Source organism: Pseudopodoces humilis, chromosome 8, assembly GCF_049639895.1.
Source record: "Pseudopodoces humilis isolate 2021_Gansu_Grassland_sample_001 chromosome 8, ASM4963989v1, whole genome shotgun sequence".
Taxonomy (NCBI): domain Eukaryota; kingdom Metazoa; phylum Chordata; class Aves; order Passeriformes; family Paridae; genus Pseudopodoces; species Pseudopodoces humilis.
In genome coordinates this window covers 25,132,209-25,155,651 of record NC_142207.1, presented here as the reverse complement: position 1 = coordinate 25,155,651, position 23,443 = coordinate 25,132,209, and the positions used below count along the sequence as shown (strand labels likewise).

Genomic DNA, 23,443 nt, shown 5'->3' with positions numbered 1-23,443 from the left:
GTTTTACATTATTAAAAGGGATAAATTCCATTTAACTTAATCATACTTTCACACCAGCTTCACACACAAAAATTAGATTTTAATACTGGAGGGAAAAAAGGAGGAATAAAATTATTAAAAAATGAAAAATAATCTTACCAAAATACAAGGTTAGCATTATGAGTTTAAGCACACACAGGCACAAAATCTGGGAAATGCAAATATTAAAGTTCTATATCAAAGTTTGAGCAAAATACGTGTGCACCTCCACAGGGCAGTTTTCATTTCATGGGTTATTATGCTTAGGCAGAGCCTTCTAGGATGGTCATCTTTCATTAGACTGAACAGAAGTAGCCCAGAAAAGTCCATTGGATAGGAATCCCATTCCTTCCCTTGTTTCCCCCCAGAAACAAAGAGAAGACAACAGAAAAAAAACCCAACCCAAAACCAGAAAAGCTAACAGAAGATATGTATTTGTATGCTGAGGTTGAAAACTTTGCAACTAAAGATTTCATTGAGGGAGTACATGGGACATCCTGTTCCACAAAATACCACTTGAAAACACCTCTTTGCACGTTGTTCAAAATTGATACATTCAGCTATGACAAAAATAGTCCTTCTCTAGTTATTGACCTTTGAAAAAAAGCAAGAACTAAGAGGAAATTTTTTCCTAAGATTATACTAGTTTTGGCCTGTCTTTGTAGAAAATCACCTGGAAGACTTCAAACAAGGAAAAAATAACATCTACTCTTAAAACTCAAGTAAAAAGAATTCTAGTTATTTTTATATTCCAACATCAAAAAGTAATTACTTTGCAAATAACTGAAATTTTTCAGTTCAAGAAGATCACACTTGGGAATATACACAAGTAACTATTTTTATGAAGACACTAGAATTACTATATTAATATATAGTATATTAATATACTCTTGAGCTAGAATTATTAAATGCATAACATCTCAAAAAAATTGAAACCGTCAAATTTGGGGACTCCAAAGGAAAAACTCAAACAAAAATCTGGGAAGGATTCATACAAGAGAATAAACAGATTCACAAACAAGAAGATACTTCCCCTTAACTTGTGAATCAAATACTTCATATTTTGAAATGTCCCTGGTACCCCAGGGATTTGTTAGTTCATGAAGTTAGTAATTTTTGTCTGTAGAAATCACTCCAGCTCTTTTAAAGTAACATCTATTATTTAGGAACCACATTTTCACCACAGAAACCAGTTATGCATTCACTGTCAGTACTCAAAGTAATTGCTGAAATAAAAGATGAAAGAAGTTCTACAGCTACTTAATAAAAACATGGACATTTGGGGGTCTAGCAAGACCAAAGATTATGAAAGATGGACTATTACTAAACCAAACAAATCTGCCCAGCTGATACTATTTTTTTTAAAACGATGCCAACAATTACGACAGAGGGTAAGGAACCCCATCTCTTTTTGCCATGAATGATCAGAGTTTTTTAGTATTTCCTGTGGTAATACACTGGAGTACTGTTTTGCCTCAAGAAAATAAATAGCATTGTTTAGCAACATTAAAAGCATCCAGAATGCCTTCCTGTCCTTCACATAAATGTTTTGACTGCCATTTCTGTGCCCTGCTCAAGGTAGCCAAGGTAGCCATTTCATTTGAATTGCATGATTTCCAACGGTTTAGTACACAACAACCTTCTGTACTTCTCAAAGTTTGTGTCAAATCCAGTCCAGGCTTACATACAGACCAACAATCTAGTTCTAAACTGTGGTTTAGAGAAGCACAAATCAATGCTGCTGCCAGCTGTCATAACCAATTTCCCTCCTTCTGCCCAGTTCAATTGCATTATTTTTCCCCAAACCAAAGAGTCACTACCATTCACAAGATACAAGGTGCTGTTATTCAACTTAAGTGACTCCTTTGTGAAGGATCAGTTTTGCACACTAAGAGATACGAAAAAAACTTCTAAACATGTGAAAGTCATGTGTGTTTCTCCTGGACAAACTGACACGTACCTTTGAAGACCAGCTGCAGTTCTGCACTCAGAAAAGAAGCAAACAAGGATTAAAATTACAATTAATGAGGAATAATAATGTAAGACACTGAAACACAAAAGAATTTCCTAGAAAGCACATTTCCTAACGGATACTTTTATTAGTTAATAGGAAGTCAAACATGAATTTCTTATTGTACATGAATCCATTCACAAGGGCTGCATTCCCAAACTACTTATATAAATGATGTATCCACATTTCTCTGAATCCATCAGTTTATATGGTATAAACATATGATAAAAAAGCAAAGCCTCAAATGGGTCACTGTTTTTTCCTGGTGAACTGTATCCTTACTCAGCCCTTTCATCATAACAAAGACAGTGCACCATCAATTAGTTTTAGTCAGTGATAGTGCCAAGGACATAATTCTCCTGCTGGTTTTATTTTCTGGGTGAAACGTTTCCCCATCCAGGAGTGGCATAAATCACTCGGTGAAATGGTGCCAATTGTTGTCTCACAACCACCACTTAGAAAATGCTGCTTCCTGTTCTAGGTTTGCCCTGAAGTGCTACATACAAAGACCACAGGCTAAAATCTACAGTAGCAATAAAATGCGTGTATCAGGAAGGGTAAAAAAATATTTTCCTTCAGTAATTCCCTCTCTCACCTTTCCTCCATGTAAGGGCATTTGTTCTGGGGTGACCTGGATATCCACCAGCTACTCACTATTGAAGGTTTAGGAGTCCTTAATAGATTTCTGCTCACTTCAGTGTTCAAAAGCGCAGAGACTACCAAAAAGCTTGCACAAGGGCCAAGGAAACATTATACTTATGAAGTAGGAAAGAAAAAAGAAAGGCAAACCTTTTCCAAAATGGCATCTAACACAACATTTGGGATGCCCTGTTCAGTACATTCAAAGAAAGGAATAAGTCACATACAAACTATGATTCTGGATTCTTTTTTCTCTCCTGTACAAGGTTTTCTTTAATTAGATTTTTCAGAAAAATTTTGTTAGAACCAATTTAATACTTCAGTTCAATTGTATTCAGAGAAGATCCCCAAGGGATACATCTTGTGTGTCAGCACATGAGAATGAAAATGCTTAAGCTTGCATTTGCAATTGCTACTACTTGTTGAAGAACCAGCAGTACTGTTGAGGCTGTCCACTGGGCACATTTAGCTTTAAATGGAAGTTTTTCTCCTGACAGAAAAAAACATTGTTTTACAATTTCCCAGCCGGCATGATACAAATTTCTTCACTTTCTTGTAGTGCCATAACTACTTGTTCTTGAAGGTTACACTGTTAATTGAGGCCATCACGGCTTCTTTTACACTTTTGTTGTCTTTTCTTATCCTCTCTCACCTCTGTTCCAGAGAAACCATACTAGGCTAAAACTCCCCCGCTGTCTTCTGCATGTCATTAACACTTCTTCCAAATTCCTAGGGTTAAACTACAAGTTCTTAATGTAATCTGTCATTCACTGATTGAAAACATTGATAGGGAACAGATTTAAGACAAAGTTTAGACAACATATTTATACAAGTGTTCTTAAAAGTTACTTCATTATCATCTTTACTTTCTTATAGTAGTTATACATTAACTTAATTGCTATTTCCTCCCCCTAACACTTTAATAATCTAACTGCCTTAACAGATCTACTCAAACTTACGCTAAAGCAGCCTAAAGAAATACCACCTCAAGCATGTGTTACACGTTCTAGCTGTGTCACCATCAATAGTGCATACAATGCTCTCAGTCTGCTCCACAACAAACTTCCTTGAGTCCTAGACAATTTCTACAGAACCAGTCCAAACAGTTGATATTCTCTTTTGCCCACTTCTCCCTTTATGCCACAACTCACTGTCTCCTCAACTGCACTGATTTGGTATAAAACTGCGTAACAAAATTAGCCTTGTTAAAAGCCTCCATTTTCATACAGAGAAAACCTAATTTCCATCTCATTTCAATTCAGTTAACAGTGTCCCTATCACTTAAGAAATTATTTTGTTTCATTTCTGACTTACAGATCTTGCAAACAGAAATTTGAAAGTCATTTAAACTATGAAAATGGCAGTGTGTTCACTTGTAAAGATTGATTCTGCAGAGAGCCTCAGAAAATATACATCTAGTCTGACAGTACTAGAAAGCTACTCATGATGTAAGTTAGAATAATGTTAAAATCTCTTTTGGCCCTTGATACCAAAGATAATCACAGCCATAAGCGATATAGTTTTTCCTTAACCCATAACATTTTTGTTTTTGAAAAGTCTTTCTCTTCCAAAGATGATTTGTATATTACTGTTATAGGCCAGTAACATTGAAAAGAGTCGTAGAATTCTGCTCTGTCTTCTCCATTTCCTCATTAGTGCTGTAACAAACCTAACTAGCTCCTAAATGCAGTTCTGAAATTGGTTTCAAGTCAAAGCAAACAAATAAATGTATTCCATACATACGACATGGTAAACAAAACAATGACTTTAAAATACCAAACTACTTTTTGTCCCACTAATACCATAACTCTCACTAGGGACCTCCCAAATGTACTCTTTTAATTGTATTTGAATCCAAACACTGCTTGGAAGACCGATCTTCATTAGCTCTGTCTGGTCCTCATTTGCCTATGTTTTGAAATAGTTATTTCAGTTTACAGAAATTACACTCAGAGTAACAATAATCTGCTTCAGAGCAAACCATGAAGCAGATAATAGCATCTTGATTGCATTTTGCACATCCTTCTGGATACAGGACATGGGTTTCCCTTTGTTTTGAGGCATTTTAAAAGTATGAACTGTAATTGAATGCATCCCCTCACTAACAAAGAAATTAGCATTTAGTTAAATACTTGCTTCCTTGCAGAATACTGTATACCTTATACCTTGCACATTTACTTGTTAATTATTCCTAAATAAGTAAGTTGCCCCATATTTTAATAAATATGCCCCAAGGTTAAGGGACTCCAAGTATGTCTAATGATGTTTCAGCAAACAATATTTCACTCACATTTAAAATCAAGTAAAGGACATACCCATTTCTTCAGGCTATAGAGCTTAATCAGTTAAAATTTATGGGGTTTTGCCTTTGATGGGGAAAAGAAGAGGGAATTAAGCAGCACCTTGGGATAGTGGTCATGGCTTATTATACCAACATCCTCAAATATAAATCTACATGGTACTTTGCCTGAATTGATGCACAAAAAAATTGCTATATATTCATATGATTCAATTTCATGTTGCTTCGGGTTAAAACAAGCCACACTTTCATGTGTTTGCATACAATTCCCATGGCTGTAGTTTTTACAGTACATTTATGCACAGCCTAAATCACTCCAGTGCATAAAGATTTATGGAAAGTAAGGGTGTTGGAGATAGATAATAAGACACCTTCTTTCCTTTCGTTTTCATAGAGCACACTGATTTACACTTTCTAATGCAACATTAAAAAACAATTTCATATTAACATTACAAAAATTACCTTTTTAATATAGTTAAAATAACAAACACTATTGAAAATGGATTCTGACAAAATATTATATAGAAATTCTTCTCTAGAGAACTGTTGTAATGTAAGGGAAAATGTGTGTGTATAGAAGGTTGTTAAAAGAAAGGGAAAAGCACCCTTCCAGTGATTTATTTAGAAGCCATTGATTTCTTAATTTTCAATCTGCTGTTATGTTCCTAAAAAAGTGTTCCAGTTCATTATGAAGGGAAAACACAACATTTATTTCCACAGTTTTTTTGTTTTGTTTTGCTTATTTTTAACACTATGCTCTAAGCACAAGTGCAAGCCTTGCACGCAGTGCAACTCTGGTCAGTACAAAGTCAGACTTCGTTTGGCTCTGCATAAATTCTTGAAGTCACACTTATAAGGGGGATCTTTGCTTTGCTAACATATGGATTACCATGGGTGAAAAACAAAAACAAAAAAAAGCAACTGAGAGGATGTATCAGGTACCAGGATCAGCAGAAGAAAACAGAGGGCTGTGTTCTTTTTATCAATACCAGTTCAAAACAAAAGTAGGGAAAGGCAAAGAAATATCTACCATAAGACACAGGATATGAACTCTGCCAGTGATCCAGAAAGTGCTGTCATTATCTCAACATAGCAGCAGGGAAGAACATTAAGACTTATAGCTGACATGGAACTAATCTGTAGCCTATTACTCTGAATGAAGCTGTAAATTTCAAGAAGCATTTGATCTCTGTGGAAATGATGGATGCTAAAACAGGGAACCAGTCACCCTGCCCCATATACTCTGCACAAGGACATCTGTACAGATGAGGCAAGTTCTACTCATTTCTGCAAAACTAAAAAAATTATTTCCACTACACGTAGTTTTTTTAAATTTTTTTAAAAAAAATTCTACAATAGTAACTCAGTAACATATGCCACTTGTTTTTATTTTATTTTTTCAAGTAGGACCAAGCAAGGACTAGTTCATCTGGAAAGAAACTGAGTTCTTGAAATACACCAACTTCAATCAATGCTACTTTTGGGTTCATTCTATCTGTGAATTTGGCATGTAAGACTTGTGTCCGTCCACAGGACTCACGGCACAACAGCCTAAACAAGCAGGTGGCAGTGGTTCATACCCTCTGCTCCTGTCCAGCTGCCCAGCCAACAGCCCTGACATGCACCAGGTGTCAATAAACTAAACTCCAGCTGCCCCACTGGCACGTAACCCACAGCTGGATATGCCAAGTTCCTTTCACTGCAGGGTTTGCAAGAGAGTGACAGCAACAAACTGATGCACAATGGTAGCAGTACTGAACACCTTTTCATCACCCATCCTCATTACCTCCTATCATTCACTGAGGACATTAATTTATAGCAATTGTTATTTTGTAAATAGCTATGACTGGAAAGCAGATTAAACACTCAAAGGTTTCTGGGCCTAAATATATAAAAAACCGAAAATATAAACATCAATGTTAAATTATAAAATGCTAAACCTGTGTAATTATAGACTAGTCTTTACTTGACAGATTTGCCTCTTGTATATACATCAGCCCTCATCAAAGCCAGGAAGACCCTTACCATACCTTTCACTAGCTCCCTAATTTAATGAATGTATTATTTTCACATGAGATTCACAATCCACATCTGGATTCATATCCATTATTTGCATTTTCTTTTTTACCCACCTTTGATGACCCTTTGGATGGCCATGTCATTAAGCAATCCTGGCCTTTGTAATCTTGTAATTAGGCAATAGGTGCATTATATACATTTCAAGGTGAAGTAGAATGTTTCTTAAGTGAGCAGCAGTACAGATTTCAAATTTATGCCCTGTATTAGATCAATTCTGTTGTCTGCTGAATTTGTGATTGTCATTCTGGGTCTCTAGACCAAACCTCTGAGTGATTTCACAGATCTGTGGAGACACATGATTCAGAGACTACTTGGTTTAAAAAAAAAAAGAAACTGCATCAAAATCACGTGTTCTAAGGTCTCAGAGCTCTCCTGGACTCCAGTTCTGTGGTTTTTTTCTGTTCACCCTATCATAATTTTTTTTGAGAGGACTGGCAGAACTTGAGAACAAAAGGAAAGTAGTAAGTGGACAGCATCCCATGAGTACTGAAAAAATAGGGTCTAGAAGTTTTCAGAGAACGGACATCTCTCCTTTGTTACCAAATTTGCTGGAAGATGACTTCCCTCTTTCCTTTTTTCTCAGCAGTGCACTGAAATCAGTAATGGGTACACAGTTGCATGTTGGGATGAGAAGTTACTATTGGTCACGACTGCAGGTAAATAAGAAGCAAGCAAAAAAAAACCCCAAGAAAGAACTTTGTTTTCCCAAAAATCCACCCTGGAATGTGTATTATATGAATGCTCTATTTGGAAGCACATTTTTATATACCAAACTATTGGGATGTTATTTGTATTTGAAACACTTTATATTGCAGTTACTTCACTTGAGATTTTCATGTTTCTGTTCTGTTTCCTCTTTCAGACAGTAGCTTCTGTTTAAAATCTAAAAAGGTGGAATGCCAAACACGGTACTTTCCTGCTTGCTAAAGAATGACTGTAAAAGGCCCCAGCTTTCATCATCCTCACTTTCATTATTTGCCAAGCTATGTGCAAGGAATTTTACCCCATCTATTGTTATTTATAAAACAATATGGTGCAGATCTTTCACAGTCCCTCCTGTTCCTTACATGAGTGTCTCAAGTAGATTTACCTTCACATATCCAATCAGACTAGCTATTACCCTTTTTATTTTTTTACTTTTATAACACAAGGGGACTTTTCAACAGCTACCTTCTACAGGCAACAATTTCTGAACACTCTAAAAGATACATTTGTATCTATTTTTAAATTTTTTGCATCAAATTTTATTTTAGTTTTTAGCCACCATGATTTAGTGACTTGTATATTCTCAAAGGATTGCTCCTGGGTGTCAAGAGCAGATTGTGTATAGAATTTGAAGTATGAGTTACCTGGCAGTTCTGAATGTGCTCTCACACACACTCCCATTGCCTAATTTTACACTGATGCTTGTGTGCATTCTTTCCTGGGACTTCTGTGGGAGCTGGAAGCAAATCTTTCTAAAAAAAGGCTCAGTAAAGTTGAACATTCATTTTTCTAGTAGACTACATACAATATATGTTTTGACTCAAGTCTATAAACTGAGTCATTTTTTGAGGAGCATTTTCATTCTTTAAGAAATATCTAATCCATTACTCTTTGTCAAAACAGTGGAACAGAAGAGCAAGCGACCTATTTTTTCTGGTCATGCAGTAGTGTTATAATTCTGCCTTAAGACCTTCCTTCAATAATTCATATCCATTCTTATGCATTTCATGCATTAATAACTGTCTGGCTTTCCTTACATGCCATTAGAGGAGTACACACGTTTAATGTTACATCAAAATATCTTGTTAAGATTACTTTAATAAAAATCAACAATACAAAACCTAAGACCAGTCTGGAACATTTAATGGAAAAAAAAACCTACAAGGTAACAAAAAGCTACCTTGAAACCATGTATGAAATGAATCACTTTCTATTAATGATGTACCAAGTCTGATCCACCAAAGCAAACAAATCTATTATTAAAGCTATCCTAATGGTAGTCCTCAAAGTTTCCCCATCAACACTGGAATTCAGAAAAAAACCCAAACAAACAACGGGTAAAGACTGAGTGTGGCCAAGAAGAATTAAAAGGAAAAAGAAAACCTTATTTGTTTTTTTTTAAGACTTAACAAGCTTTCTTGAACCCTTATAAAACATGGTGTGGTTTTCAGCTGCAATAACCCTTCAATCTTCCACCTGCAAGTGCTTTCCTGGTATAGAAAGAGCATTTTACTTTCTACTGCACCCCCTGCAAAATTTCCTGCACAACACTGATGGATAGAGAACCATAACCTTACACTCTTCAAGCATTTATAAAGATCTACTGCAACACTTTGAATTCCCATGTTTGTCATTGTCAATAAAGAAATAAACACCTTGTGTTAGGAATGCTACCCTTTGTCCAGTGTTATTTTACAATAATTTATATTCTATAAAAGAAATTATTTTTGTGATTGCTGGTTTTGCTTTATATTTTAGACATACAGAACTTGTACAGCAATTCTTTCTGCTCATTATTCCATCATTCCCCCTTTTCCTCAGCTAGGATTTCAATACAATGGACCTTTGCAAATAAAACCCAACCAAACCAAACCAAGCAAAAAACCAACAAACTTTCTTCAGCTCCAATAAAAAGGGTATTTGCAAATAGCTGCTAGAGGAGGCTGACCATTGTCCCCATCACTGTAGCTCCTCTGCATAACTTACTCCCTGATGTGAGTGTTAAAGAAACAAAAGCAAGAAACAGAGATGATACCGATGGGCTAAGGCTAAAAAGCTGACCTATGTGTCATGCCAGCCTTTCTTACCCAGATCCATGCTTTTTGAGGCTTTCAGATTAATTGATTCAGACTGTTTGGCTGGTGTCAAAGATCTGAAGTTGATGTGCTGATCTGTTAAATGCACTGCTGAATTTATGATAGGGCTGTAGGGAGAAAGAAAAAAGTTATGTAAAATATTTAGGTACCAGTTCAAACCACAAGTGAACTAATTAAAGAATGCACAAATATACATGTGTTTCTTCCTACAGTTGCTTACAGCATGCATTTTTAAAATCAGATATTGATCCTCAACTCCCTTTTCTGAGACTTAACACATTTCAGTCACCTGGTTTCTCATCACAGATGGAAATATAAATGTAAATGATTAGTAATAATTTTCTTCCCATTTTGCTAGCTCTATCTAACCATGGCATTTCCAAATAACACGCTACAGAATGTAGGAGAAATACTGGCAATGTAGCTGGATCAATTCTACTGCATCTGCTAATACAAAATTATTTTATAGCCTTGTACCACTTATGCAGAGGCTGGAGGCCTTATGGAGTGTGCTATGAATGAAGAATTCCAGGGTATTGTGTTTGGTTGCTTTGATTTTTTTGTTTTGTTTTGGTCTTTTTTTTTCATTCTTTTACTTTAAGGCAACTTTCTAAACATTTCAAAATTGCACCTGAGTGAAACTCCAAGTATCTTTCAGCTCAAAATGGAACACCTCAAGGCAATCTGAAATCTCACATGTCTCTTTTTGATTAGAAAGAAAAATTATTATTCTTTTATGAACTCTTAGGCAAAAAAGTACTAAGAAAAGCAACCAAAAATTATTTCCAAATTGTTCAAAAGGTTTAGTTGTACAGTGTCAAAATACTTTCCTAAGTATTCTCCTATGCATTTTGTTGAAATGCAATTTCAGTGAAATCAGTGTCACTTGATATAGCAATTCAATTTCAAGAGAACTTAAGTTCTAAATGGAAAAACCATACAACACTGGAAAACTCAGCGTGAGACAAAGGGCCAGAAAATTTATCATCATTTTAATACATCATGAGCATTTGAGAGAACGCTTTTCTCCTAGCTTGCTGGAAAAATTAGGAACAGATTCTAGCAAACCATTGCAGTTGAGAAAGTAATGCTGAATTGCATTGATGTGTGTAGACTAGTTTGTTTATCATGTCATACATACCTGCCTGGGAGACCAGAAATAACAAAATTATTCTAGCGTAATTACTCTGTGTTAGTGGAAAGAAAATAGTTACAGAAGTCTTGCATGAAGCATTCAAGGTATCCATAATAAAATATGACACTACATGCAGCCCATCATTTAATGGTAGTTTTTACTCACACCAATGCACGCAAGGACAGATACGTGGCTAAATTTTTAGCTGAAACGCATACTTTCTTAGTATCATTGCAGTAGATGCATGACTATCAAAACTGAACACCCAGCAAACAAGGAAACAATGTTCAATGTTGCATTTCAGCGTCATCATCAGGATTGGTTGCATTCCTCATCATCAGGAGAGGTTGAAATTATGCCTTTGATTTGAATCCTGTACTACTTGAGATAGAGTATGAGCCACCGTGAACATCAACATGTTTATACCTTTTTCTGCACCTCCAAACTTCTGTATTTATTAAGGAAATTGAAACTTATAGTTGCGATCAAGCACGTCAGGCTTTGCAAAAGTATCGGAAAAATCTACTCAATAACTTTACAATTGGTAAAGTGTTCATTAATTTTTCTCTTACACATTTCAATTGTTCAGACTTACTGAAAATTCATTTTGTAATCTCAAGAATATCTTTGTGTGACATAAGGAGATTCAGTTTCTTAAAAACTGTGTTTAACTTGGACTTTTAAAGCTTTAGGAGACTTCATTTACAGACTGCATTTACACATTGCACCCACAATACAGTTTTAAATTAACTTTTTTTTTAATTGGGATTATGCTTTGGGATTTTTTTTGTTTCACTGAACACACAAGAGAGATATAATCTGACATGGATAGGAGGCATACTGCAGCTTATGTACAACTGAACTGAACAACACACTAAATGCTAAAATAGCATTCACAGCTTATGTTAAAAGACCTTCCAGCTGACTAAAGAAAGTGGTGCAAATTTAAAAAAAAAGTGGTTTAATAATCAATTAGAACTATTATCAGAACCACTACTGAGCAATTAGTGCTATAACTATTAAGAAGAGCTGAAGTCCAACCTGTGATTATAATCCTCATTCAGCAGATCCTCACTAGGATGTGGTGGGAGAGGTGGAGGGGTTTCATTTTCACCACTGCCACGATCAGAAACTGGAAACTCTGAAACAAAATTTAGAAAGGGGTTAAAAAACCTGCAGAAACAACTACAGTACACCAGTTCACTGACTGATGACTGGAAGGCCTCAAGCAATGCTGAAGTAAATCACAAATTATTCAAATCCCTAAACTAACTAAACTAGAATTAAAATCACACCAAGCAGAAAATACACCCCTTGGGATTTTCCTGAAGAGCTGATTTTCAGATTTGCATATATATAATTAAAGGTAAATATAGGGAAACTTTGTACTTATAGTGAAGTTGAGTGCAAGGCACAAATTGCTTTGCTCCATTTTAGCGGAGTGCTTTACTCAATTTTTAACTTCTCCATAGCTGCATTCAAACTGATTGTAGGCTCATGATTTCAGTCCCTTTGATGGGGAGCATTTATCACCCCTCATGTACAGAAGGGAACCACATTCTCAGCAAAGAGCTCAGAAGAAGAAAAAATTTCTGTTATCCTATAGCAAGAGAACAAAGGAGCATTTCTTAATTACAGTCTTCCTTTCCTACCATTATGGCAACTCCTTCTTTACCTTTACAAACAGCATCCAGCTAACACTAGAAAATTACCTTTTACAAAGACAAATATGAACTACTCAAACCATTCAGTGGTTTGCTAGGCAACAGCACTTAAATACCTGCAATACTTAGTAAGACTGCTGTGCTCACTGTAGGCCAGTTCATTATTGTCCTGCAAAGTCTCTTCTCAGCCCAAAGGTATCTTAGAAAAAGTCCCTGCACTTTTCAATGTAGAATACGTCTCACCCCTCCCAAACCTAATAGGAAACATGGACACTTCCTTGGATTTCAATGGCAGGTAAGCAATCAAACAATGATGACATGCCACACTTTAACATGACCTGTTCTGTTGCATGAAATGTTGGCAGTCTTTTTGTACAACCCTGTCTGAAAGCACTAACCTATCTGAGAGAAAAAAGGTTGGCAAGGAGGGATCAAAAGAGAAAGCAATAGATTATATTTATTTGATAAGAGTGTTGATATAACAAACAAAAATATATTGGGGAAAAGAAGTCCAACAAAAAACTCCCCCAAAAAAACAAACAAAAAACAACCCCCACAAACCCACACTATTAGGTCACACTGTTATCTCAGGAAAAGCGTGAGCATCATCAAGAGAAAGTGAGGATAAGCAGATGAGGAGGAAAGTTTCAATGAGACCTTAAAATATGATTGCCAGTCTGATGTAAAATACAGGTATGCTACCTTACATATACACATGAGCTTCTTGCACTGTGATCCCCATTCTTTCAGTTTTGAATATAAGAACAGGAAACAAATGAGAAGTAAAAGGCAAGTTCTCACAGGAAGAAGAACTTAGAAGAAGAGAGGAACTCATATTTGTTCAATGTGATACCAGATGTAACTACCAAAAGGAAGGAGACTACAAAGTTCTGCAAAAAGACTGCAGGACATTAGTAAGAAATGCAGGTGAAATTCCCTGTCAGAGACTCCCAAGTGCTGCACATGGAAGTAGGGCAAAAACTCCTGAGACTTACACAAAGACTCTTACAGCTCTGGAACAGTACACTAGATGTGCACTGGATTGCTCTTTCAGTAAATATATGCTTAGTGAAGTCAAAGGGAGGCAATCATTTACAAGTGCAAAAAAGTCCAAATACTCCAGCTAGAACTCAACAGTGAGCCTCATTTTTAAATAGTGTCTATGGTTTCGTTCTTCCTATCCAAAAAATAATGTAATATAATTCAGAAGCATATTGAAAAGGTAGCAAGGATAGTGGACACAGGTACAAACACTCCTGCAAGGACCACAGATTAGGATTCTTTAGAGAAAGTAGCAATGAAAGAGGATATAAGAGGAGTCTAGGACATAGTAGAAGCAATGCATAAGGTGAAAAGGAAGTTTTTACAGTCTCATGCACAGTAACAAGAAGGCAACCAGATTAACTATCAAGTAGAACACCTAGGACAAACACAAAGTAGTGTTTCTCAGAGAACTCACTGCCATGAAGACACTTTGGAAGCAAAATCTTTAAAAAACATTAAAATATGTACCAAAAGTTAGAGATGTATCCATGGCACAAGGGTCCAGACAGAGCTTTCGACTTAGTAAGTCCCTAAAACACTGATTATCAAAAGTAGGAAAGAGGTGCCTGATGGAAAAAAATTTACCCCTCCTAAAAAAAAAAAACCCACCCCAAAAAAAGAAAAAAACCCTTAACCCTTCCCCCCCTCCCCAAACCCACAAAAAACCCAACAAACTAAAAAAATATATAATCATACCACACTTACACTGTGGTTAGCCTTTTTGAACAGACTCCAATAGTCATTGCAAGACACTGAACATATTTGCAGTTATACTAACTTGGATTCACAGTAATTGGTACATCATTTCACCATGGCTGTTTGATCATGGGTTACCACTGGTATTTTTCTTACAGTAACAAAAGGGTACACACAGAAAAACGTCAGACTTCCTCAGTGAATTGGAGATGATCACAAGGGATTACAGCTCCCGGAGCCAGAGCATGAGAGAATTTAACCTAAGGGGCAGTCACTGGCTCCAAGTTCAAGACCTCAGGAAATGACCTTAACAGATTCAGATAAATCTAAGCACTGAATAAAATGTAATAAATTTTAAGATATTATACAGACTAAGAGAGTAAAAAAGAGTAACTCAGGCAAAGTAAAAATTGAGTCTGTCTATAAGACACATACAGCATTTACAAGGAAAGTCTGAATAATTAAAAATATCACTTATTAATTTTCTAGCTTGATGTTACCACATAAGTATCAAAACAGGTGCTTGTACAACCATGAGGATTTGGCAGTCTCTGGTAGTAGAGAAAGTCTGATTATTTTATTACTCAACAGAGAGATGACAGCATTTTCCTTATAACTATTTATAATAAAGGGTTATAAGAAATAGAACCTCTAATGAAACACATCCCAGTAATCTTTCAACACCAGAAATGTAAAGCTGCTGGCACTAAAGTATCAATTCTCAAAGAGATTGTTCTAAAAAACACCGTGCAACAGCTTGGCAGCAAAAGAAGTGAGGACCTGAAGGCAGCAAGTGTTATTCATGCAAAAATAGAACAAACACTGGCATTTCAATACTGGATCACTATCCCCTCCCCCTTTATTTAAATATCTACAAGCAAGACAAAATTTAATGTTTTGGCTATAAGCACTTTTCTCTAGACATTAGATTTTCTTTCTCATGTATAATAAAAAAAGACTCCTAAAACAGACAGCAATATTAGCAGGCCAAGCTTCCTTGTATTTTGCTGAGCTTTTATAAGAATTTTATTGGTGGGAGCAGTGAATGGTACTGGAAATAACTTATTGGAAAACATTAATTAAGAAAATGACATTTTATGAAACATAATACAGCTCCTACATTAAATTATTACATCAGATCCCATATTATGTTAAAAATCTCTTCTATGTTTTATTATTCTTTGCAAAAATGTACCAATTGCACTTCTGTTCTCAGAATGTGGACAGCACAGTGTGAACATGTATAAGGATCTGCTCCTGCCTGACACAAGCAGCTCACTAGGTCTGTGACTCATGTCCTTAAGCACACACACAACCTAAAGTTCATAGCTGTCATAAAAGAGGGTAGTGCACAGGTAACATGTTTCACCCTTACAGATACCCTGAAACACCAAGGACAAAACTTCTTAAGAAACAATGCCCAAAAAAAAATTTAGACCAGTGATGGGAGGAAATAGGTGGCAGGTTCATATGGAAAGCAGAATGAGCATCAGCTCAGTAATAATTAATACTATGATTTCAAAATAAGAGAAATAGTTCTCCAATGTGTGAGAGTACTGTAAGCCCAAATTGCATTTCACCAGAACAATGTCTTATCAGAGCTGTCCCACAGCCCTCCTGCTGCAAGTGCCTGTGCAGTTTTCCGCTAAGATTATTGAAATTTTATTCATCAAATGCCAAATCTTCAACACAAATCACAATACAATGATATCTAGAGTCAGTGGTAACAATATCTTTGTAGTCTCTTGTCCATTGACTCCAATTTCAATCACTTTCCAGGCCATGGCTCTGAAGACCCAGCCAACCCAAACCCTCCCTGTGCCAGCAGCTCTCCAAAGCTTCCTTTTCACATCTGACACATTCTCTTCTGAGGCCATGACTGTTTTTTTGCTATAATGCCCTCTTACCATAATTCTTTAATTAAAAAGATGCCTATTTAAAATAATTTTATGACTGAGCTGAAAACTAGCCATCCTGATTTTGCACTGCAGTTGAAGAAATCCTTATCTGAAATTACAACTCATCCACATACTTTGTTTTGAATTTAAGTGACAGGTTAGCAGTTGCCATTCATCTGCATCAGTGGTTTCAGAGCATTTGTTTTTATGGTTTGTAAGGAAGCATTTAAAGGTATTTGCTGCTTTCTGATATCTCTTTGGTAATGCCTAACTCTACAGGGCAGGCTAGCTCCAAGGATTGGACCCTTTTCTCCTGAAACTACAGAATGAGCGTAAATTCCATACAAGAGAAACGAAAGGTAGATCTAAGCAAAGCATCTGATCTTTGAATATTTACAATGCTCCAGGCTATACCTAATTCTTTGCCTGGAGTCACACTGTCAGAATATTGCAGTCAACACAAATAAGTTACCCCTAAATTCTATGGAATTTTCTCTTCCATTTTAAAAATAAGGGCTCTTTGGTTTTGATTAAAAGTACCCCACACAGCCATCACAGCAGCCTATGAAATTACTTTTTGCAGGCTACCCTGATTCCACAGTTGTCTAGGAAAGTGGGAAAAATCATGCATAAATCAACTACATCAAAGAAAATACTTTTTTCCTGCTGAAAATAATGAAAATTTCCTACTAAATACTGAAAGGTATCTAGCTATGTGCTTGGCTTGAAGAATGAGAGCACAGTTAAAAGGATAGGGGTCAAGACCATCTCAAATACTTAAACTTTTCAAATAACTAGTACCTTGCTGAGTCAGGAGCAAATTGGACAGATAGTACAGTCTACCATCAGAAATGAAAAAAGACATGAAAAGAAGTGGCCTTAAATGCTCTTACTCATATGCTTCCATATGCTCGCACATGTAAGTTTTCTTTGCACAATTTACACAATTACCTAATTCCTTTTAATGAGTTCATTAATATAATTCCAGTTTGTAAATTAGGCGAATGGTTCTAACCTCTGAACAAATTTTACCTTAAAGTCTAAAATAAGCAAGTGCACTTTTCAAACATCATGTTTTAGTAAAAATTAATTAAGCTTATAATAACCCAGGACATAATCTAAAAATTAAATGTAAAAATCATTGCGCTCATTAAAGATATATAGAAAATAAACATTTTGACAACATATATTTTGCACTTATCATTTGTTTTTTATCCAGCCTTACGTGTTGGGGCAGCGAGCTAGAAACTGTTACTTAAACTGGAATTTGTGCCAGGAATCTCATTCACAACTTCTGAGTCAGCTCTCCCACCCTCGCTGGATCTTCAAGCCTCAAAGTAACATAGTGTGCACTTACTCTAATTAACTGCTTTTGGTGGCTGTGGATTTCAGGCAAGAAAACCACAAAGCGCTCTCTGCCTCAGCACAGAGAAGGGTATGTAGAGACTACCTTTTATTCCTTCCTGAGGACTGCATGTTACAAATTGCTGGAGAATGGTATCATTGCGTCGGGAAGCAGCTGCGAAGTTATGACTCCCGTCAAAGGCTGATTTTTGAAAGACTCCCTGGTCTGAGCGTTCCTAAGGGAAAAACAGAACCACACATTGCAACACCAAATTTACATATTCAACAACGCAGAAGAGCATCCATCGCTGCAGACAGTGCACGGACACAGTGTGATATAATGTGTGCACTGTATGTTGCCTCCTCTCAAATGAGAAACTTGAGAGAGCTCTTCAAAACTGCGATCTGGTTTTGCTGACCATGAAATAAGAACAACATCCAAGCTATAACAACCATTAAGAATGATGCTCAAAAATGGAGATTTCTTTTTTTTTTTTTATGACCCACAACTGGCTTCATTCAAATTCTCCATCTGGGAGGGCAGCTTGTGACATTGTCAACACAAGAACATGGGCAATGCCAATGGTATTTTTCTGCCAGCCAGCTGGTTCCCTTCTCCCTGAGACTGAGTGCATATGTTCTGATGATCACACACTAGAACAGTTTTGCAAGTAAGGAGTTACACCAAACTCCCAAACGCAGGTCTTCTGGCTAGCAGCTAAACAAACTCCTGTCACACCTCTAGTCAGCTTTTCTTTTGAGACATTTCCTACCCCACCCCCCCATACATGCCATACCGCCTAATTTATTCTCCTGAGCAGTTGCATAAAGGAAAATAGTTGGGAAAAAAAAAAATTAAAAATCACAGTTTCTAAAACTGGGACAGACCCAGAAATACATTTCTGTAGTCATTATTCAGGGAAAACCAAAAACCCACACTGGGGAAATATTATGGCTAGTCTTCAAAGCAACCTTTATATTTTCTGCGATCTTATATCTATTTTTTTGAAGCTGGATCCAACTGGCTTCTATTTTTAAACTGCATGTTCATTATGTCAGCAAATGTTATACTAAATATACATTTTTAAAAATTCCATAGTCACATATATGGAAGAAATGCATATATCTAATCCATGTAATTTATTTTTAAAATGATACAAGAGGTTTGAAGTATTGGCAAGTGACTGCCTGCAAACCAAGACATAAGGAAGGACAGCGTGTTACACCTCTTTGCAACCTGTTTCTCAAGCTTAATAATAAACGTAAAATAATGTAACTTAATAAAAATAAAATCACAATAAAATAGTGGTAGAATAAATACAATGAAAATAAGCATAATAAAATGGAAAGATTGCACCTCAGAACACAAATCAGTGCTGGGAGGCTTATGGTGACAATATGGCTACAAATCTAAGCTCAGTGGACAGACGGCACATGTAACATTCTCTTTTCCTCAGTGCAGAATCAGCCATTTGAAAAGGTTATTTTCAACCTCCATACAGAAACACACACATACCACAGAGACACTGACAGTTGTGTTTCCTCTTGGAACTGGAGTCTTTATTTTACATAAGCTTCCTTAGGTTGTAAAGTCCACATTTACTGCTTTTTCAAAGTCTATCCATTGGAGAGACAGTAGGAGAAGGAGTCTTGAATTAACAGCACCAACAAATCTGCTTTTCCAGCTCTTTGATAAATGACACAATCAATATCCCAACAACTGATCAGTAACCAACCTAATTCAAGTATTCAGCTTATAAAACATAGCTGTCATGGAAGACCTCCATTAGTGTCCTGCCCAATAAAAACAATAATGCATTTCTAAACATATTTTCCTTCTGCCAAGCTGAGATGCAGTGCTAGGGTAGCTGTTCTGGGGAAAGGAAAGAATGGGCACTGACCCATTTCTCCTATGGTCTCCAGACTCAAATGGAATTACAATTGAACGCAAAGACTACCCTATAAAAATTAATTCCTGTCTAAAATGAATTTGATTCAATCAAGACCTCATTATGCATTCTTCATAGGGCATGAGTCAAGACTATTTACCTCCTTCATACATCTGGATAATATTGAAAACTATACACTTAACTATAAAAAGCAGCCTCATACTTTTACTAGGTCAATCTGGCATTTGATTGGAAGCTTTTTAAAAAGAAGTAGCTTTAGTTAAATAAAGAAAACTCAACAGGACTGAACTTTCCTTGAAGGTGAGCTGTCTTTCTTATATCCCAGAAGTGCACAATAAATATAACATATACTTCATAACTTTTCCTTACAACAGGATGCTGTCACATATAAAAGGAAAGCAAACGTGTGTTTTCCTCTAAGATAGTCCAGAATTCCTAACGGATACTTTTCATATTTTCCTGGCACAATTGACATCATGAGGCTTTTCCTAAGAGTCCTCCCATTAAAGTAAGAGCATAATATTTGGTAATATAAAAAATATTTGGTAATATAATGAAGTAATGTATTTCAAAATCCATTTCTCAATCAATCAATGATGGTAGTAAATTACATAGAAAATTATCAGAAAAAATATTTAAGAGTCAATTAAGTTACAAGACACCTGCATCCTCTTCCTCCCTCTGGAATTTTATGCAAATACACCCACAGACATGATTGTTGGTAATATTTTAAAATGTTCCAGTAATGCTCACTAAGTAAAAAGCTTGAAATGTCTTGGAATTCTATAATGAGATTTATTACAACCTTTTACACCCCAAATCCACTTGTACATACTTTCATTTTAAAGAACTCTACAGGTATTGAAACTTTTCAAAATATTTGCTCAAGGGTTAAAATTAAAGCTGGGGTGAGTAGAAAAGGCAGACAGTATGCATGTATAGTATCTATGTAAAGATGAGAAAAGTGTGCATACATAAATTAAAGAGGAAGCAAGGGAGATCATAAAACCAATCTTTTTCAGAATAAGAAGTGACTGGTAAACATGAATTTATATGATGTTTAGAAAACATTAAAAATATCTTTCTTTTCTTATTTTGTTATCTTACTTAAAAAGACTTTATGTTAATCAACTCAGAAACCCATCCTGAAGGAATCTGCATCTGCCCAGGAAAAGTAAAATATTTAGTTCCTTTAAGGTCCAAAAAAAAACCCCAAACAACTAATAAAAAGGCAAGACAAGTCCAGAAAAACACACTCAAAAAGAAAAAAAAAATACATTAAGTACTAATGAAAAAGAAAAAGCTAGAATAAAGTAAAATCCTAGTCACACTAAGATACTCAGGTCTCTGATTATAAGAACAAATGAAATCAGAATAATTTAAATTGCCTGTATCCCAGCGATTGCCTTGAGGAGGTAGCAGATAGTCAAAACTACATCAATGTATTAATTCTAAATTAACCTTTTTTTTTAATCGTATTTTCTTTTGTTCTAATACTTGTTGAATCAAAATAAGAATAGCCTAGTCTCAACAAGAACAGCAAGACCAGGAGATATCAACCAGAAACATTTTTTGAGTCCCCTCCCCAGAAGAGAATTAATTTAGGAGAATTAATACAGGAGAAGCTCTCTATGACCAAAATGTTAGCTATCATCTCTTATGTGCAAAACCACTGGGGCTGGAAAGACATCAGTCTAAGAAATGCATTTACTGCCCCACCTCTGTGTGCACCTCCAGCCTGCGGAGCACGACCAGCTGGATCCTGCCGCGAATGTTGCCCTCCATGGACATGGAGCGCCTGAGGGTTTCCATGGCCTCGTGGTTTGACTTGCCCAGCAGCGACTCCCCGTTCACTGCAACCAGCTGATCGTTTACTCGCAAACGACCGTCCTGCAAGCAGAAAGCAAAGACAGTTTAAAATACCCCAAGAATTATTAAGCAGAGGTGCTACATATGGGAAAGCACGATGCAGATAATCAGACATTGCTGCCGTAACTCAATAAATGAAAGACTGGACAGTGCCAGAAATAACTTTGTGTCCAGTAATTGGCATTTTTCACCCCTATTCACCACATTTTTGGAAAGAATTCATAGTGAAAATACAAACATAGATGCTCATGCACAGACTGCTGTTTTTCTTGCATTTGGAATTTTTTTGCATCATTGAAAAAACTACAAACCAAACATACAAAACCAAAATATACAAACCATAAAAAACCCCACCCACCCCATCCATGAAAAAGAAGGAAAATAATCTTTTTTTAGTTTAAAGGGCCCACACTATAACCATTGGTATCCACACTGCAATCACAAAGGAGTACTACAACCTATTTTTCATTATTATTTATGCATTATGCATTATTATCAGCCATTAAGATCTGATAAGAAATAACTCCAAAAATTTTGTCTTACAATGTTATTGGTGTGTCTCTTGTCACAATTCTCAAGATATCACACGGTCCAGTGTCCTCAGTACAGAACGGTCACTAAAACTTAAGCATCCTTACTAATTAATGCTGTCCCTATTTTACAACGCCCAAAACTGCTGCCAATAACAAAATTAGGGTTGTGCCATATCAAGTAACCTATGCTTAGAAAAAGTAATTCAGCTTCATTTGCCAAGGTTAACTGACATTTGTGGGTGTAATAAAACTGTGGACACTGCTATTTTGTGATTTAGGAGTCCTATTGCTGTTGTCATTATGATCTGTGATTTATTTCTTTTCATAAAAGAACATGCCATGGACTTTTCTCTCTTTAACAAGAAAATAAGATCTATTTAATTGAGACACAAGAATTTCTTTTACAGCTTGTCAAGTTCACAGTTATCAGGCTGGCATCAGACCTCAAACAAGGAGAAGGAGTAAGAAACCAATGACATTTGATATAAGGTGGTGAAGAAACAAAAACAGGGAAGATCTTGCACAAAAATACAGTGCTTGGTTAAGATGAGTCTGATTCATTCACAGGCTCAGCACAAACTCTTCATAAGTCATTCACCCAAACTGTTTACATATTTCATCTGAGCAATACAAATGTATAAACAATCTGATTTCTATTTTTTTTTTTCTGCAACTAAGATGTTGAACTCACTGTCCTGCTACTGCTGCCAAGTCTAAGTCATTTCTGAGTGAGTTACAGTAGCTGTGCCACACCCAGCTTTATTAAGTGTTCTTTTTGTTGGAACTGCATATTACTACAACAGGGTACAGATAACCACAAACCTGAAGAAAAAACAGTATATAACAAAATCCAAAGTAAACTGGGATGGACAAGAAGATAGAAAGAAATAATTAGGAGGTGAGTCACTCAGAAAAGGAAAATGAAGAGAAATAAAACTTTTCTTGGGAGGGTGTGGGAATAGAGGATAGAAAACAGAGAGACCATTTGGAAGAGACACCGAAACCTCTCTCACCTCTCTGCTGAATATTTTATGCCAACTTAGATGTACATACGGTCAAAGTCAGTAAGTAAACCCCACCCTTTACATACAAATGATGCCATCACAAGAGCTAAAGTGTAGAGAGACAAGAGTTAACATTGCTGAACTGAAAATTTTATCATTTGCACATGTTGCATTTCCTCTGTATTCAATCAAAATTTGCTGAAATGGAGCTATTCAGAACAACAGGAGTTTGAGGAAAAAATACATTTTTTTGTAAATTTCTATAAGACTTTGAAAAATTTACAAGTCCTCATGTCCTCCCCCTATTGTCCTACAGTTTCTTAGATGACTGTTTCTCCTTTCTGAAAAAAAAAACACCATCTCTTAAAGTTTCTTTCTAAAGTGTATTACAAATACAATGTCAAATGCATCTTGTCACAACTACATCTATTAAGTATGCAACTGCTCTGAACACAGCATGCATTTTTAAATGAATCACTGAGCCTCATAAGGTTCTGTG

General features: G+C 36.0%; 1 protein-coding gene across 4 annotated transcripts in view; it reads right to left on the bottom strand.

Annotated features, from left to right (window-relative positions):
• PARD3B (par-3 family cell polarity regulator beta) overlaps nt 1-23,443 on the bottom strand; it is a 393,522-nt gene that overhangs the window by 167,287 nt on the left and 202,792 nt on the right. For all 4 annotated transcript variants that reach the window (XM_014249455.2, XM_014249453.2, XM_014249454.2 and 1 more), the window contains 4 exons: nt 21,258-21,428; nt 17,735-17,864; nt 12,024-12,123; nt 9,839-9,954 (listed from right to left, as the gene is read on the bottom strand). In XM_014249455.2, coding sequence (XP_014104930.2) covers nt 9,839-9,954; nt 12,024-12,123; nt 17,735-17,864; nt 21,258-21,428 — 517 coding nt within the window. The remainder of the gene's footprint in view (nt 1-9,838; nt 9,955-12,023; nt 12,124-17,734; nt 17,865-21,257; nt 21,429-23,443) is intronic.